The 20,036-nt window shown below is 41.2% G+C and overlaps 1 protein-coding gene across 1 annotated transcript in view; it reads left to right on the top strand.

Moving 5' to 3' along the window:
* The first annotated feature begins 5,095 nt into the window (after positions 1–5,095).
* The window catches only part of sv2ca (synaptic vesicle glycoprotein 2Ca), a 34,238-nt gene continuing 19,297 nt past the window's right edge, over positions 5,096–20,036 (top strand). Inside the window, exons 1-2 of the mRNA XM_089130132.1 lie at positions 5,096–5,751; positions 15,901–16,081. Coding sequence (XP_088986258.1) covers positions 5,166–5,751; positions 15,901–16,081 — 767 coding nt within the window. The 5' untranslated portion in view covers positions 5,096–5,165. The remainder of the gene's footprint in view (positions 5,752–15,900; positions 16,082–20,036) is intronic.

The following is a 20,036-nucleotide window of genomic DNA, read 5'->3' as shown; positions in this document are numbered from 1 at the left end:
GTCCCGGTGCTTGAGCTGTCTACTTCTGAGGAAGGGGACGTGCTCAGCATCGATGCGGACGACCGTGATCTCAGCACGCCATCACGCGGCCTGGGTTATGAGGAGCTGGTGGAGGTTGTGACACGCGCTGTGGCCAGACTAAACATCAGCTGGCCACAACATGAGCAGGAAACGCAAGTCACCAGTAAAATGGACGAGCGTTACCTGCAGCGCAGGTCACAGCCTCACCGCCGGGGTCTGCCGTTTTTCCCTGATCTCCATAAAGAGATCTCGAGAACGTGGGAAAGACCGCATTCGTCCCGTATTTCGAGTCCCAATGTAATAGATTACAGCAATGTTATGGGGGCTCGAGATATGGGATATGGGAAGATGCCGAAGGTGGAGGAGGCTTTAGCGAGCTATCTCTCTCCCGAATCGGCGTCTTCCCTAAAGACCCCGGTGTTGCCTAGTAAGCCCTGCAGAGAGACATCTGCATTGGTGGGCAGGGCTTACATGGCGGCGGGTCGGGCTGGTTCGTGTCTGCACTCAATGGCGATTTTGCAGGCATACCAGGCCGACCTCCTGAAAGATTTGGATGAGGGGGAGGGGCCTACTCCTGAAGATGTCGCGGCCATGGTGGCCACGGAGAGGCATCTGTGGCTGAACTTATCCGGTATTAAAGAAAAGGATAGGTCCTTCCTGCTGGATGCGCCGCTTTCGGCTTCTGGCCTGTTCGGCGACGCCGTTAATTCGGTTTTCGACAGGTTTCAGGAGTCGAGAAAACAATCTGCGGCGTTCCAGCAGTACCTCCCCCGGAAAGCGAAGGCCAAATCTAGTAGGGGGGGGCAAAGCAATCAGCCCCAGCCATCAGCCAGCTCCTCCCACAGGGCAGAGCAGAAGGAGAGCGTTTCCTCTAGAGCCCCCCCTCCGGGGTCTTGGCAACAGAGGAAACGCTCCCAAAAACCGAAGTCCTCCAGCCAGAGGGGCGACCTGAGGGACGTCATTCAGGCTAAGAGGACTTCGGAAAAGAGGTCCTAGCCAAGGCAGGACTTCAGAGGGCTGCCCCCTCCGCAGTGAGACAACCGAGGTTGTTCTCACAACGGGGCCCTCTAGGAAAAGATGCAGGTCCGCCGTTAACAGCGCTTCGGGCCGCATCAATTTCCAGCGAAAAGACACCAGAGGCCAGCCTCGAGAGGCTGGTACCCTTAGCAGATTTTGTAGAGGGATGGTATCATCTTCCCAACATATCTCCATGGGTCCTGCAGATAATACGAGTTGGGTACAGACTGCAGTTCGCGCACCGCCCCCCCAAGTTCTCTGGGGTGGTGCTCACTGCGGTGGTCCCAGAGCAGGCTCAGGTGTTGGAACAAGAAGTACAGACTCTGCTGTCGAAAGGAGCCATAGAACGTGTTCTTCCGGTAGACAGGGAGTCCGGGTTTTACAGCCGGTACTTTATAGTTCCAAAGAAGGATGGGGGGTTAAGGCCAATTTTGGATCTCAGGGTGTTGAACCGGTCTCTGAGAAGGTTCAAATTCAGAATGTTGACCATTCCAACAATCGTGAGTCAAATCAGATCCGAGGACTGGTTTGTCACGATAGATCTGAAAAACGCCTATTTTCACATCTCCATCCTTCCTTGTCACAGGAGGTACCTGAGGTTCGCTTTCGGGGGCGAAGCATACCAATATCGGGTTCTTCCGTTCGGCCTAGCACTCTCTCCCCGCACATTTACCAAGTGTATGGACGTGGCCCTTGCTCCACTGAGACTTCAGGGGATTCGCGTATTGAATTATCTCGACGACTGGCTTATTTTGGCCCAGTCTCGGGAGATGGCAGTTCGGCATCGAGATGTCGTTCTTGGCCATATTCAAAAATTGGGGTTAAGACTCAATTTGAAGAAGAGTGTGCTAGAACCGTCCCAGGGCACGACCTTTTTGGGAGTCGTGTGGAACTCGATTACAATGCAGGCACGTATGTCTCCCGCACGTATCGAGTCAATTCTGGTGATGGTGTCCAGGGTGAGGCTAGGTCAGGCCGTCACAGTGAAACACTTTCAAAGGATGCTGGGCCTCATGGCAGCGGCATCCAACATTATTCCTCTGGGCCTCCTTCACATGAGGCCCCTCCAGTGGTGGTTGAAGACCAAGGGGTTCTCACCCAAAGGAAATCCGTTCCGTATGATCAGAGTAACGCGCAAGTGCCTTCAGTCTCTGCAAATATGGAAGAAGCCTTGGTTCCTATCCCAAGGGCCAGTGTTGGGGGTGTCATGTCGCCGGGAAACCGTTTCGACAGACGCCTCCCTTACGGGCTGGGGCGCGGTCATGGACGGCCGCTTTACCAGGGGTCTGTGGCAGGACCATCATCGCACTTGGCATATAAATTGCCTGGAGATGATGGCGGTATTCAAGGCTTTGAGGAGCTTCCTCCCAGACATCGAGGGTCGCCACGTCCTTATACGGACGGACAATACGTCAGTGGTGGCCTATCTGAACCGACAGGGGGGACTCAGATCGCGCCCTCTGTGCAAACTGGCGCATCAGATTATCCTTTGGTCCCAGGGAAAGATATTGTCAATAAGGGCAATGTATATCCCAGGGGTTCAGAATCGGGGAGCAGACATCCTGTCGAGGCAGGGGCTGAGGCCCGGGGAATGGAGACTTCATCCGGATGTGGTGAAGTCAATATGGGAGAGGTTCGGACCGATGGAAGTGGATCTGTTGCGTCTCGAGAGACGTCCCACTGTCCACTTTGGTTCTCCCTCTCACATCCAGCCCCGCTGGGGTTGGATGCCATGGTACAGGCTTGGCCGAGGCTTCGCCTGTATGCTTTCCCCCCGATCGCTCTGCTCCCAGGGGTCCTGGAGAGGGTCCGTCAAGAGGGCATCAGTCTACTTCTGGTTGCCCCGAGATGGCCGACACGAGTATGGTTCTCGGATATAATATCACTCCTCATAGCTCCGCCATGGCCGATTCCTCTGAGGAGGGATCTATTGTCTCAGGCGGAGGGCACAATCTTCCACCCTCGCCCAGAGTTGTGGAAGCTGTGGGTCTGGCCTCTGAGGGGGTTCAGTACCTAAATGCTGGCTTATCAGCTGAGGTGGTTGAAACCATACTTAGCTCTAGGGCCCCATCTACCAGGAGATTATATGGCCTCAAGTGGAAGGTGTTTCACACTTGGTGTGGAGAACGAAGGTTGGATCCAGTAAACTGCCCAGTGGCTTCAGTTCTGGAATTCCTTCAGGATCGTTTCTCTGCGGGTCTCTCCCCGTCCACTCTTAAGGTGTACGTGGCTGCCGTTTCGGCTTTCCACGCGCCAGTAGATGGTGGACCTCTGGGGAGGCACCAATTGGTCATTAGGTTTCTCCGTGGTGCTTGGAGGATGAGGCCGGCGATCAGGTCCAGGGTGCCTGCCTGGGATCTGGCAATAGTTCTGGAAGGGTTGTCCCTCGCTCCCTTCGAACCTTTAGAGTCGGCTTCGCCTAAGGACTTAACGCTGAAAATGGTCTTTCTCTTAGCGATTACCTCTCTTAAGAGGGTGGGAGATCTCCAGGCCCTGGCGGTAACGCCAGCTTGCTTGGAGTTTGCCCCTGGCAAAGTAAAGGCCTTTTTGCACCCGAGTCCGGGCTACGTGCCTAAAGTTCCTTCGAGTACGGCTCGCTCTGTAGTCCTTCAGGCATTCCATCCTCCACCTCATGTGTCGGCGGGAGAAGAGAGGCTTCACTTGCTCTGCCCCGTCAGAGCTTTGAGTGTATACTTGGAAAAGTCTGCTTTTTGGAGAAGATCTGACCAGTTGTTAGTATGCTTTGGGTCACCTAAGAGGGGGCTCCCGGCGACCAAACAAACTTTAAGTAACTGGATTGTCCAGGCTATTACTGAGGCTTACAAGGTGCGTGGGGTTCCTTCACCTTTGGCCTTAAGGGCTCACTCGACTAGAGGCATGGCTTCCTCTAGGGCCCTTCTGTCGGGAGTACCTCTGCAGGAGATTTGTGAGGCAGCCGGCTGGGCTACCCCGCATACTTTCATCAGGTTTTACAGTCTCAGCCTTCCCAGTACGCCCGGTGCACACGTACTCGGCCCTTGCTGAGTGCCTAATCAGTTTCACTCTGGGGCGGGTCTGTTCGGTGCGTGGCCTAGTGGGTACTCGTTCCCCAAAGAGTCGATTTTATCGACGCAGTGTTGAGTTCCCTCGATAGGGAACGTCTCGGGTTATGACTATAACCCTTGTTCCCTGAGAAGGGAACGAGACACTGCGTCGTGTTGCCACGCCCCCTTTTCAGACCCTTGAGCGTCTTGCTTCATCGCGAGGCTAGTGTGTGTTGTGACAGCGTCACTTTTATACTTCCGGGTATGCCGTCACATGTTACGTCACGACGCAACACCAATCAGGATTGGATTAGTTTCATTCATACTTCAGAGGCGCACGCTTAGGGAGCGTCCCCAAAGAGTCGATTTTATCGACGCAGTGTCTCGTTCCCTTCTCAGGGAACAAGGGTTATAGTCATAACCCGAGACGTTCTGTTGGTTCTGTTGGAGACTGCAGAAAAGTTGCTTTTTCTGTTGAATTTGGGGAAACCACTTGTAACATTTGTTGAGCTATTTCATTTGCTTTTGTATGATTTGTTCATTGCAAACAGTTGAAAGTCTCTAAATTTTACAAATTTACAAACCTGGTTACTTATTATGTTACTCACTTTGCTGGAGAAGTTTGTGTAAGCCAAATCTGTGCAGATACACACTCAACTCGTGAGTCATCAAGAAACAAATTACAGCGCGCTTGTTCCTTTGCATTGAAGTGCAAAGCTCACCAAGGCTGTATATAAAAAACAGTGATATTGTGAACTATTATTGCAATTTAAAATAACTGTTTTCTATTTCAATATATTTTAAAAAGCAATTTAATCTTGAGATGGCCAAGCCAAATTTTCAGCAGCATTTACTCCATTCTTTGGTGTCACATAATCCAAGATATATTTATAAAATGCCATCTATGATCAGGCCCCGAATAGTTTTTTGCTAAGTTCTTGTACATTCTGATGGCTTTGATTATGAACTATATAAAGCCCAAAACTTTAGTACTCACAGTATAACTTTGAACCTGTGTTTCTCCCCTAGACTCATGAGAGCCATAAAGGGCAAAATCTCTTATTTTGTGCTGACTGCAGACCTCTTCCCCTCCACCATCTAATAATGAATGATACAGTTCAACAAGACACATCTTCCCTCATGAAGGGGGCCAGAGACATTGCTAAGGTGGCCAAAAGACAAGCCGCTAAGAAAGTCAACAAAGTTGTGGACCATGCCTCAAACGAGTACTCCCACAGTCGCGCCTACCAACGCTTCCAGGATGAAGATGATGACTACTACAGCCAGCCAGATGGAAACTACACAGGCCACCACGCCAATGATGAAGAGGGATCCAGCGACGCCACTGAGGGTCATGATGATGAGGATGAGATATATGAAGGGGAGTACCAGGGAATCCCCTCGGATGCAAAGCCCAGGGATGGACAGGTGGCTTTGGGAAAGCCACTGGCGGATGGCCTGAAGGACCGGCGAGAGCTGGAGAATGAGAGGCAGGCAGACGAGGAGGAATTGGCCCAGCAGTACGAGCTCATCATACAAGAGTGTGGACATGGCAGGTTTCAGTGGCAGCTGTTCTTCACGCTGGGGCTGGCGCTCATGTCGGATGGTGTGGAGGTCTTCGTGGTGGGATTCGTTCTCCCTAGCGCAGAGACGGATATGTGTGCACCTGACTCGAGCTCTGGCTGGCTAGGTAAGAATAACAGGAATAACAACAAATACACATTGACACTATGCATTTGGCAGATGCTTTTATTAAAACCAACGCACATTGCGTGCAAGGTATACATTTCTTTAGTTCATACTGTCCCTGGGAATCAAACCCATGAGCTTGGTTTTGGCAGCACTATGCACAACTGTTTGGGGTAGGTGGCCTTTACATCGTGTCTTACTGTAACCACACATGCCGCACCGCGCGATGAAGGTATATTTTCCATGTTAATCAGAGTTTTTGTCCTAACCAGCGGCGAGAACAACAAAAAGTGTGGCAATGATGATCTCAGATACTGTTTATGTGCTTTATTTAATGTTAAAAGCGTGCAATGTGACTTTGAATATCATTTAGCTTTAGTTGTTTAAGCTACAATGGATAATTTACCTCAGATATTGAAATTAACCAAATGGAAACAAAACTGTGAACAAACAAGTGTATTCTTTGACAAAGATTGTTTTAGTAACTCAGTAGCCTATGTATTTTTAATAATGTTTAAATGGTGTAATATTTGTGAATTTGATTAAGTAGCCTACCCTACTTCTTGTGAGAGCTGTCAAGATTATGCTCTGGTGTTGTGCACTTGCCACGAGAATCCGCCCACACACTGTTCTGATTGGCTGTGGGTTTTGATTGATTTTGACGCATCTTGCAGTCACGTCGCGTCTTGTGTGAACAGACAAATCATTTGTCGCTGGTGCATGATAGGGCCCAAAACGGGAAAAGAGACTGGAATTGTAAGTTATTTTAATATTTTTTTCTTATTTAATGTCCTTTTTAAATCAAAGTCTTGCAACAAAATTGAACGTATAGATGTGAGGGATTGATATCTAGTGTAACCAGACAGTTTTTTTTATATGTTGGACAAAAAGGAAGCAACAAAAGGGCAATACATTTTTTTTTCTTAATTTTTTTTAATATGTTTCTTCTTCATTTTATAATTGTTATTTTTAGAGCAAGTGTGGGATACAATACTGCTATTTAAACAGTCTTGTAGTTCTGTTTAACCTGGTTCAATTGATATCAATTGACATTCTTATGTGTTTTATCAGTTTAATCAAGTATGAGCATCTCTCTTTCTTTCTATCCTTCTTTCTATCCTGCCTTTTCTTCACTTATGCACTCATCTGGAGAGCCCTGAGGCCATTGTATGGCATGCTCTGCTTCCCTATTTCATGCTCCCACTCTCTCTCTTTGTCCTTACTCTATCAATGGCTTTTAAGACATAATCGCACGTGGCCGGTCGTGACTGTCGGTACAGCCTTTGTACTGGCCTTAGAGATCGGATGCGGTCATCAGCTGAAGAAATTGCTGCTCCTTAGCCAGAAAGATTAAAAGATGTAGGGACCAAAAGACATTTATATAAAAAAAATCTCAAATGCGCTTACATCTCAGACGTTTTCAAAGCCATTATAAATATAAAAGTTTGGGATCAGTGCATTTTTTAAAGTTATTGAAAGAGGTATTACTGAGGTTACATTTATATGATCATAATACTGTGAAACATTATTACAATTTAAGATAACTATAATATACTTTAAAATGTATACAGCTGTATTTTCGGCATTAATCCAGTCTTCAGTGTCCCATGATCCTTCAGAAATCATAATATGCTGATTTGCTGCTTAAGTAAACATTTGTCTAGGTTGAAAATGGTTGTGCTGCTTAATATTGTTTTGTAATGATATTCTTTTCAGGATTATTTGATGAGTAGAAAGCTTAAAATAACTTTTTTTTTGTGACAATGTAACAGTCTTAACTGTCACTTTTGATCAGTTTAATGCATCCTTTCTAAAATTATATTTATTTATTGAATATTTCTAGATTTATAGAGCCTGCTGACTCATGCTAAACACTGAATATCTCTCGGTGAGTAAGAAAATGGCTGCTTTCCAGCAGGCACAGTGGTGCAGTGGTAATTTAGTGCAAATATGATGCAGTGTTGCCAGTTGAAATGTGAACTTTCTGCATGCATCTCTTGAGTCTTTTTATGTTTGAACAAGTGAAATTGCACAGTTTCATATTCCACATTTGATTTAAACCTGATCACTTTGACCATTCACAATTCACACATGCTATTTCTGTCATCATTTACTAATCCTCAAGTCATTCAAACCCCTATTTGATTTATTATGCTGATTTATGCTTTCAGACTGGAATAAAAGCCACCATCAGTAGTTAATATAACTCATGCAATATATTTCTTATAGATTAGTATTTTAAGCAAATATTGGAAAGAATATTAAGACAACAGATATATGGGTGGTGATGGTGCAGTGGATAAGACTCTTGCCTTTGGTGTGAGAGACCCGGGTTCGAATCCATGATACACCAATGTGTCCCTGAGCAAGACGCTTAAGAGGCATGCGACCTCTGGCATAGCAATTGTAAGTTGCTTTGGATAAAAGCATCAGCTAAATTAATTTAAAAAAAAAATTTGATTGTCAAATTTGTTCAAATTATACATTTGTGGTGTTATAAATGTTTAAACAGATTCTGGATATAAAGGACCTTTAATATTTGCTTACCACATTATTTAGCTGTTGTGAATTTTAAGGATCAAGTTTAAAGATCAAGTTGATATGATTGATAAGAATTAATCTTTTCTGTCACAATAGTTTCAGGCATTAGTCAAGGCTATATCATGCATTAGTTAAGGAAAATTGACTTTTGTATTTATGCATGATCCATTTTATTTCCGTTTATTTTATCCATTTTTGTTTCCGTCTGTACAGAGCAATTTAGTTCAATGTACTTTCACAGTCTTGGCTTTCCTAATTACTAAACTACTATCAGTCTATTCATCCTCACAAAAATCTATCATTTATACCAAAGGGGCATTGAGTATTGTGTGCATGGGGAATTTTGAAGAAAATTGCTGCATCATTCTAGTTACAGTAATGGATGGTGTTTTGAACATTTTTGGTGGTGTGTCTTTCATTACTTTTGGCTTAGATCCAGGAGTCCACCTGTGCATATTAATTTGTGGCTGTTGTATCTACTATATCTTGTCACAACCCCCTTTCTATCTATTTCTCTCTCATTATTTCCCTTTATCCATCTCTTTTCCTGTGTTGGTGACTAGACATTGAGCTTGGCTGCAGTGAAATCACCCCATTGCAGATATTACAAGACCTGCATTTGCAGACTCTCAATGTGTGCACACAGAGAAATGAAAAGATATCAAGATATCATGTATATGTACTCGGTCTTTACAGAGAACATTTTCTCAAAATAAGCCTGGCTTCCTGACATTCCTGATATATCCCCAAACCTTTAATTCTCTTTCATTTCTCTATTAAACACTCTCTTTTGAATTCTATGGGCCATATATTACACAGAATATAAATCACATTGCTATAGTAATCTCAGCCATCTCATCTGTTTTTTAAAGTGAAGTTCATAAAGACAAGCTGGCAATGGAAAAATAACAAAAGTACAGGCAGTAAGGGAACACTTTACAATAAGGTTCTTTAGTTAACATTAGTTAACCATAACCATATTAGGTTAACATGAATCAATAATGAACTAGTCTTCTACAGCATTTATTCATCTGAGTTAATGTTAATTTCAACATTAACTATACTTTATTAAAATTGTGTTAACATTAGTTAATACACTGTGAACTAACATTAACAAACAATGATGTTAGATTACACAAATTACATGGTAACCATAACTGCTGACAAATTGCCATGCTTACTATGTAAATAATATTTCACAGCTAACTGTGCATTAAACTTTAATGCGTGAAGTGGAGCAAAATTTACATTTTCAATGCCTCTACAGAGTGCATTCTGAATGTTTAATGCACAGCTAGCCATGGATTATCCCACTTAATACCATGGGCATTTGCCAGCATTGACAAGTTAAAGCTTTCAGTGATGTTTGCAGCACTAAATTTGACTGGAAGGGTTAAAATTATGGTTATTTACGTCAGCTAGCTAGCCTATACGACTCATTAGATCTAACAGTCTGCATGCTTAGATGAGAGATGCTTGTGTGGATTACTTTGTCTTTGTAGCATCTCGCTCTACAAACAATGAAGCTGTGAGCTTAATTAAATCAAAAGCATCATCATTACCACCTCCTTGCTGAGTAATATAAAATAGCGATTCAGCAGATACGATATAAAAGTTGCTGTGCTATGTTGAGACCAAGTTTCTGTGCTCCTGAATGTTTCTGTGTGCACTCAGTGCTATTTCATATATCTCTGGAAGTGATGTGGCTGTGCTTCAATAAAAGCAGTGCAATGGTAATTTAACCGATTGGAACTACTTGTGCATAAACGCTTCTCTTATGAGAGGTTCTCTTGTATTGCATAATCTTCCACAAGATATTGAAGCCAAAAATTATCCTTAATTTTGAATTCATGTAAAACGTGTTGCGGCAGCATGCAGGCATGGGCAAGGTGGCTCACGTGCCTATTGGCTGTCCTGCGGCAACTGCAGCAGCCTATCGAGAGAGGCCCTTGGTGGCCCCAAAGCAGGCGTGATCTGGGGCTATAAATATAGCTCAATGTGCTGAAATAATATGATTCGGCGAAGCTCACGCATCGTTACACTTTCTGGAGTTTATATCGTTTTACTCTGCCGAGTGTGTGTTCGGGCGCTATAAAAAGTGCTGTACTCAGCGGGTCCCAGAGCCTTCTCCAGCCCGTGAAAGCTCACGTCGGTGAATAACGCGCGCAAAATTCATCCCGGTGTGAACAGGGCTTTAGGACGCTAACTTGTTGGGAATGACGCTTCTAGCCTCTCTTCTCAGACTCTCTATGAGTCCCTGGTGATTATGATTATGTGGTTAACGTAACCTCGGTTCTCTGAAGAAGAGGGAAGGAGTACTGCGTATCTTTGCCGTGCCTGCAACACACTCTGGTTCGCTTCGGCAATGATAACCAGATTTACATTAACATGTTTTTCATTACTTCAAATTTAAGGATAATTTTTTGCTTCAATATCTCGTGGAAAAGAAGTTGTCCCCTGGCGTAAGATATTATGCAGTACTCGTTCCCTCTTCTAGTGAGAACCGAGGTTACGTTAGTAACCGAGTACATTTTAATGTGCATGTTCTAACCAGTCAGAATCGAGTGTTCAGACAGACCATTGCATTAAGTTGTTGTAACTGACAAAGACCATAAAAGGTCATGGTGAGGGGCAAAAATATGAAAAGTTTCTCGGTGGAACGCAAAAGTTTTGGTTTAGTAGCCATGACATAAAAAAAAAAAAAAATGAAACTAAGACTCATGAAGCTTCTTACACAGTTTGAAACATAACCTGTATTAATCTTTTATGGCTTTTGAGAGGCAACACTGCAATAATTATGGTGTTTTAAATTATGGACAAATGTTTTTGTGTCACTGTGCTTGAATGTGTTTTCACTTTCCATACAGACTGTCTCTGCTTTAAAGTCGACATAAAATTGTTTTAATATTTAAAAAAAAAGGTGTGATAGTCTTTTGTTCCGTATTGTAACTTGTGAATATGAAACGGCTTCTTGAACAAGAAAAAAAAAAGTAGGACGGGACTTTTTTTTTTTTTTCATTGGGAATTGATTGGATCGCTGTATTATTGTGGTTTCTGAAAGTTATTTTAATTCAGCACATGAATTTAAGAAAAAAATAATTTGCTATAAATAAATAATGATAAATCATTCATTATAAATACTGCATTTTTTAATAAGAAAATAGGAATTGTCCATTTTAATGTCATGAATTTTGACTTTAATGACTTTAATGGAAATCTTTTACAGTGTAGGTTACATTGTTACGCCAGTACGTGGTGACAATATCTTTATGATTCATTGAATCATTAATTTAATTGATTTGTTCAAAACACTGATGTTCTACTACCCTGATTTTGTATTGGCTTTGTTTGGAACTAAGACCAACAAAGTAATTTGAATCTAGTTGGTAAAATGAAAACCTGCATCTGGAAGTATGTGACAGTACGTGACAAAATAAGTACGTCCGAATTCACAGAACAAAAAATAAGCAAAAAGTCCCCAGATGACCTACTTTCTGGGTGGCAAAATGTCGCAGGTCATCACAACACATCTATTACTGTGAGATATTTCTTAATAATACTAACTGTTAAAATCACACGTATGGAATGTTTGCATATGTGCAAGGCAGCAGATTAATCTCCTACCTTTTTCTGTTGTGTGTTTCTCTGCAACAGTCATGCATGCTTGACACAGGTGTCCATATACACCATCACTCCCTGCTGTGTCATCAGCCCCAGTCTTCACCAAGCTGCTTTCACACAGCAGACATACTCGCACACTACAGATTCAGTAAGCCAAGTAACATAGGCAGACAGTTTTGATATTTTGTTAACTAGACTTTTTGTAATTGTTGCTGATATCACTGCATGCTTAAAGGGATAGTTAAACCATTCAAAATTCTCACCCTTGTTATTCCAAATCTGTATGAATTTCTATTTGTGTGGAACATTTTGAATGATGTAACTTTCATTGTCCAGAAGCCTAAAAAAAACAGTTTCTACTCAATGCTACAGTAAAATAATAGAAACCTAAAAATATATTTAAAGTAGTATCACAATAATATGGCTGCCCTTCTAGCATTTACAATGGATTTGAGTTTTTTAAGGTTATAAATGATGCTTTTTTTAAGCTTAAAAATTGACTTAAAGGGGAAAAAATAATAAGAAATGTTTGACCTTTTTAAGTTAGCACCTTGCTGAAAAGCGCAATGCCCTGGCATGATTTCTGGAGTCTTCATTATAAATAATAATCTTTTGAGGTGAAATGCGTATTTTTATGCCTCTATGAGTTTGTATTATTATAAGAAGTGTGAGACATGCATTTATCATACACACTCTCTGCTTTAAACAAAATGCATAATCACACAAGTCTTAAAGTAGTCAACTTCAAAAGTAAATCTATGTACCGGACTTATACTGCACCAGCAAAGCAGTCTTACTACACATTGTTAATTGCTGTTCTGATTCTAAAGCAGCAGATTGTGTAAGTGCTTGGTCACAGAGAAAGCTGCTGTATCAGATGAAAATTTACACTTTGAGTAATCAGCAAATCTCCTAAACGTTTTGTGCATTGCAACACATGGTCTGTATAAAAAGTGCCACTACATCTCTACTTGTCCTTTCTGTCAAATACAACTATATCCGCACCTGTTTCTCACAATTTCTTTTCATCATGCTCTCTATGTCTAATAAGAGCTAATAATCAGTCTTATGTAATAACTATGTAATAGCTACAAATATTTTATTGAACCATTTTTTTAACCATTATTAATCATTTTTATTAACATTTAGGCGCTTCCTTTTTTTGCCTATGTATCGGAAAACTGATTTTTCTGCATTTAATAATATATTTGACAAAACTAATGGTTATGGCCAATTCACACCGTACAATCAAACATAAACAAACACCAACAAACAAGTTGGCCGTTGGATTTAGAATTTTATGAAAAAAAAAACTGTCATGTTCACACTGCCTCAACAGACACCAACAAACACTGCAGTCATGGACGCCGACAGGGGTACCACTGATATCATCCTGGGATGTCCCTGGCTGCAGATCTATTCACTTATCCTTATGTTTCATGGTCTACCAGAGAAGTTCCTAAATGGAGTGAGTTCTGTCCTGATCATGTTATGCATCTTCCTCTGGAAAACACTTTATGTTCATCTCCTGAAATCCAGAAGTGGCACTATGAATACAGGTTAGCTAACTCACCTTCAGTCTTCCAAGGCTGGAAGGTCCTCCAATACCGCAGAGATCACCAACTCTGTTTTAAACTGGAGAAGTGTGAGTTTCATCGTCTAGCCGTTCACATCATGGGTCATATCATCGATGGATGTGGCATCCAAATGGACCAGTGGAAAGTACATGTGGTCAGGAACTGGCCTGAACTATTCTCAAACATCCCCCAATCCTAATCTGCCCTTCGTCGTGGAACTGAATGCATCCACTAATGGTGTGGGAGCGATGGTCTCACAGCGGCAAGGGGGAACAAGCTCCACTTTATCCATGTGCCCGCCTCTGCCTAAACTATGAAATTGGCAACCGTGAGTTTCCAGCCATAAAATTATCTCTAGAAGAATGGAGATACTGACTGGAGAGAGCCAAACATTAATTCCTGGTCATCACCGATCATTGCAACTTTGGAGTATGTCCAAAACACATTGCGCCTTAATCCTCGCCAAGCCCCGTAGGCTTTATTATTCACACTTTTCGACTTCAAAGTCACCTACCGTCCAGGAGACAAGAACACTAATGCAGATGCACTTCCCCACCTTCAATCCCCAGACGTACCTCAACCATCCTCTGAAACCTTTCTCCCTTCAGCTCTCTGTGTGTCTCCAATCCATGGTCTCCTAATGATCAGATTACAGCCGCCACCAGCGCCGCACCACCACAGCAGCCCTGAGGGCCTCACGTCCCATCTAACCTACGTGTAACCCTCATTGACTCAGTTCACTTGTCTCTGGGATTTGGGCATCCAGATAACCAGGAGACTCTCTTGGTTTGTGAATGTTGCTTATGGCCCAGGATGTCCAACGTTCGTTCAAAGGTGTCCCATCTGTGTCATCTCCAAAACACTGAAACACTTACCATAGGGCAAGCTCCATCCTCTACCCATCTGTCACCATTCATGGTCTAACTGGGGAATAGACTTTGTCATAGATCTCCTTCCGACGAGAACACCTGCATCCGTGTAGCTGTTGACCGCTTCTCCAAAGCCTGCAAACTCATCTCATTTAAAGATTTTCCTACTATAATGGAAACAGCCGAAGCCCTGGTACATAGCTTCTTCCATAACTCCGGAGGATATTGTGTCGAATAGAGGCCCACAATTCACCTCTCATGTCTGGAAAGCCGTCTTTCATCTTCTCGAAGTATCAGTGAGATTTTTTTCTGGCTATCACCCCCAAACCAACAGCCAAACCAAGACTCAAAATTTGATGTCATCTGCAGTCATAGTGCCACCATCATCAACATATCTGAAAATGCTTCCTACCATGGGCCGAGTAATCACCCCTTTCCAGTACATTCTTGGTTACCAACCGCCCCGTTTCCTTGGTCAGGAGAGCCATCCCAGTTTCCAGCGAGAAGATATGGGACTCAGCTCATGTTCATGTGCAAGGGGCAGTCCGAAGACAAAAGACCCAGGCAGATGATAGAAGAGCTGCTACACCCATCCGGGTACAGAGGGTCTGTCTATACTGTCATGGATTCAGCCAACACACCCTCAGCACCAGGTCTTTCAGCTCCACCCACTTGTTCTCAGTCACCTGAGTTTTAACCTGCCACACCTGTCTCACGCTCATGGAGCACCACATACAGTATAAGCACCCAATTCACATGCACTCTTTGAACTGCTTATGCTCATCACTCACCTGTCTGACTATCTTCCAGATCACCATCAACCCTTTAATAAAGAACTGTTCCTTTTACCTTCATGGCTCCTCTTCTGTTTCATGACACAATTAGATTATTTGTAGAAAATTCAGTCTGCTGAATATTCCATTGTACCTATAAAGCAGCACATTTTTCATCAAAACAATAATGTTAGACAATAATAGGTTGTTTTTTTCTCTGTATTTAACATTTTATCTGCAGTATCCTTATGCTGTGCTCTAGATATGGCATCTTTTTACAAAACGAAATCACTGCAGTTAAATCCTTTAGATGCTAATATTTTTGTACAGATGGAGCAAATTTTGAAAGTACAGCATATGAAGCATATTTGACAGAGAGCTTCTGTGGAGAATTCTGAGATCACTCAAATCTGATACATTTTTAATGGTTATTTGTTTTTCCTTTTGACTACTTATGTAATCACATTTTTCACCATCCCTTGTGTTAATAGCATCATCACGAAAAGTCTCCTGCATGTTACCTGGAAAACAACACACAAAGTCCTCAGGTGAAAACATCAGTCAACTGAATGTTTAATGGAGTTCCTGTTCCAAGAAGCAGCATATAAACAATGTTGTTCATATAAATCAGTACGCAAACAAGAATGAAGGCAAAAACAAACTCTCCTGAATATGACAACTTCAGTCTGTGTGTTTCTCTGCCTGAGGTGTGTGTTCCTACTGTTTCACTTTATTCTTCTTTTTTTTCCTCTCCTCTTATTCACTACAGGCAGCATTGTGTATCTGGGAATGATGGTAGGGGCCTTCTTCTGGGGCGGCTTGGCCGACAAGTTGGGCAGACGGCAGTGTCTGCTCCTTTGTATGTCCATAAATGGCTTCTTCGCCTTCCTATCATCTTTTGTGCAGGGCTATGGCGTCTTCTTGCTTTGTCGCACGATAGCTGGCTTAGGGTGAGTCCGTTTTCCTACATCTTTAACATTAAATTAACATTTAAATTTGAAAAGTCCAAAATGTGGATTATCATAAAGAATTTAGAACATTGTTTGAGGTCAGTACGTTTTTTTTTTTCTTAAAGAAATTAATACTTTTATTCAAAAGGATCCATTAAATTGATCAAAAGTGTCAGTAAAAACTTTTACATTGTTACAAAGATTTCTCTTTAAAATAAATGTTGTTTTACTTTCTATTCATTAAAGAATCCTGACAAAAAAATTACTACGTTTCCACAAAAATATTAAGCAGTGGAACTGTTTTCAACATTGACCACAACAATAAATGTTTCTTGAGCAGCAAATCAGATTAGAATGATTCCTGAAGGATCATGTGATGCTGAAGACTGGAGTAATGATGCTGACAATTCAGCTTTGCAATAGGGGTGGGCGATATGAGTTTTGTAGGTTTTGCAAGTTCAACATGGGTTATAGGTTGAAAGTTGAATGAACGAGAACTTATGACCTTTCGATTTCTTACAGGTCGAGTTGTTGTTGACCTTAAAGGGAGACCTTTCAGGAATCCTGTTTTTGTCATACATTGACCCCTAGAGTCGGTGTGGAGTACTTGTATTTAACGTTACCGTATTAAATACCACTCACGCAGAGGGTGACATGGCGTGACGTGTTACATACAATAGTACATTATTGGTGAGAATTTTCACGTGATTATATACATAGATCCGACAATTATCCCATTGACCTTTAATGGTCCAGTAGCAGAACTTTTGCCAAGCATGTCAGAGGTTCTGGGTTCTAATCCGTACTAGTTGTATAGTTTATTTTCCTTATCAAAACCGATTGTTTATTAGTGGTTGCATATCAAGAAGGGACACATTTTGTTTTTGTGCATTAGGTTTTGTGATTTCACCGTAACAAATATAGATAGTCTCTCAGTCCCTCAACGGATTGAAGCGCGCGCCCATGTGAATAATGTGCGCGTCACAGCAGAACACTGTGTCCGTGCCACTGATCGCAGCGGCAACGAACACTTTGGTCACTTGATTTCAAAAACAACACATTTCAGATCGCCTCGTATTTAACAAATGAACGAAGTTAATGCTCTACTAGAAATAACTGGAGATGTTTTATTTGTTTGTAATGGTACATCCGATGTTTCAATTGGGAGATTTTTCCGCTCACAGGCACCAGGGGGGACTGAGACGTCCACCATTCAACCCGAAGGAAGTCATATAACAATTTCAATAACTCTGAAGCTGTTCAGTTTAGCTAAAAAAACTGCATAGAATCCCTTTAACATGTTAGCATTATGCTAATGGATGCTGATTGGTCAGAGAAGGACTGATTACGACCAGAGACGCCGCTTGGTGATACCGCTTTATACGATACGATGGTAAAACTACAGTGCATTGTAAATAAAAGATAACGTTAGAAGTAATAGTAAATAGTTTAGTCAATAAAATAAACAAACAGTATACAGCAAATAAAATATAGTCTATATAAAATAAAATGTTATGTTGTTTGATGAAAAGTTTTATTGATCTAAAGACAAGAAATAAAGTAAACGATTCAGACAAACATACACCAGGATGAGACCAAAGATCGCCCGTTAGATATACACAAGACAAATTATATCTCATGTTTAACCACTAGACTAGAGACATCAGAGAGGTAAGGCTGTTCCAGGCGGGGTACATGAGCACTGAGCGCCCAGTGAAAGACTGGATCTCACAACTCCGAAAACGTCAGATCAAATTTTTAAATAGGCGCTATCTTAGATTAGGCGCTATCTTGGCTAAATAAACCACAGATTTGAGCTTTAAACAAATCGACTGAAAAACTATTAAAACTACATTTTGTGACACAATAATAGTAGTATTTTTAAATTTTGCGGCTTTTCTCGCCTGTCTCGGCCTGTCTATGCGCGAAAGCACCAAAGTGACTGAAGGATTGCTGTAAAGAAGGTCACCGGTACGATGCGTGTGACGTCATTGACATTTTAAGAGACCTTTTAAAGCAAATTTTTTCACTCTGAAAAATTTAACACCCAGTAATGTGTAATTTATTTGCATCTCCTTTCGAATACACCATTCAAATTACTAGACAAAAAATTATATCATATATGATAATTATTATTATTATTATATTATTATTATTTTTAGGGGTATAGCTCCATAGACCTCCATTCGTTCTGCACTCGTCCTGTGATCGCACTCATATGCACCCAGAGTGGAACTGCAACCAGATCAGAACCCGGAAGTTTAATGTGAGTGGGAGTTCTCCCATTATTAGACATTCTCTGCTGTTACCATGCTCCCCGTGTTTGATTAATAATGCCTGTGCATCACGCGAGTTGGACACAATAGAGGAAAAGGTTAAACGTTCAGTTCAGCCTCGATTTTGTATTGTCAATATTAGTGTTAAAAGTTGTAAAGAGTACCAAATTGAACAAAACAATATAACTGCAAAATTTGAATTTATGAGTAATGGTATTCAGTATTGCAAAATCCATATCATGGTACAACATAAAACCAGTAGTCACGTTCATACCGGTATAGCCACCCCTATTTTGCATTACAAATGTATTTTAAATTATTATAATATTTCACAATATTAGTACTTTTACTGTGTTTTTTGGTTAAATTAAAAAAATATAAAGATGTATAAAGTGAGAAAATACTGTTTATGTAGATTGTACTTTTTATGCCATGATCATGCCTCAATATAGGCTACTTTTCAGAACATACATCCTACATCAGATTCTTCTGATGTCTGTAAAGAAGTCTTCACTCACAACACTGAAAAATATCATGATCAATTTAACAAACTACCTATAGTCTCTACCTGCACCTTGACGTGTTTCTGGAAAGCGATTTTGGCTGGTATCATGAGAAACTATACAATGGGCATCTTTTATCAACCCTCCTCTAAAACGAGAATGTCTCCCCTATTCTTTAGATAATAGTCTTTTTCAGACAGATAATACATTACATCTGGCTGGATCAATAGCCTCTCCAGTGCTGCTTTCTTGGGTCTCTGATTCTTGATTGCTGGCAGACACTGTCTATTGGTCCATGGCTAAAGCACTTGTCTCTTTGATGATGGAGTTCTTGTGAATCTTTGAACACATTCAGGCTGTAATGACTTGCACTGGAGCCTGCGCCTCCTAATAAGCATTTCACAAGATGTTGTTGCTAATTAAAATGTCAATATCTGTACAATGAATAAGTAGTATCATGTGTGTAAAAATAATATATGTTTCAGTTTTGAATTCAGATTTCAAAAATAATACAGGATGAAGTCGCTGTCATACAGTTTTACAATTCGCAGTGTTCACCCAAACCTTCAACACAGAGATAAGTCCTTTTGTTGATAAAAAAAAAAAAAAAAAAAATTGAATGGCCATTTTTTCTATAATTTATAATAATTATAATTTATCACATAATAATTTACAACTGATTTCTTTTAAAAAAATATTAATTCTTTTTAAAATGTAATTTATTCCTGTCAAGATAAAGCTACATTTTCAGCCTCAAAGATTGTCACATGATCCTTCAGAAATAATTATAATATGCTGATTTGGTAACATTTCTTATTAATTTTATCAATTTTGAAAACAGTTAATATATATGTGGAAATAGTATTATTATTTTTTCAGGATTCTTTGATTAATAGATTTCCCTAAAAGTGTAACATTATTATTACAAAAAAAAGGTTTTTGAAACCATATTGAAATTTTTGGAAATTAAGTTTGATGACGGTGGCAACACAGAAATTACACTCTTAAAGTTTTTCTCAATTGCTAACAAACTTACAGTTCTCTTATGAAAGGTTCTCTTGTATTGTGTAAATTTAGCGTACGCTATAAGATTAATCTTCTCGAGATATTGAAGCCAAAAATTATCCTTAATTTTGTATCCATTGTCAAAGAAGTGCAGAAGCTAGCAGACCTAGA

This window comes from Pimephales promelas, chromosome 4 (genome assembly GCF_988280905.1).
Source record: "Pimephales promelas chromosome 4, fPimPro1.hap1.1, whole genome shotgun sequence".
Taxonomy (NCBI): domain Eukaryota; kingdom Metazoa; phylum Chordata; class Actinopteri; order Cypriniformes; family Leuciscidae; genus Pimephales; species Pimephales promelas.
This window is presented reverse-complemented; position numbering and strand designations above follow the sequence as displayed.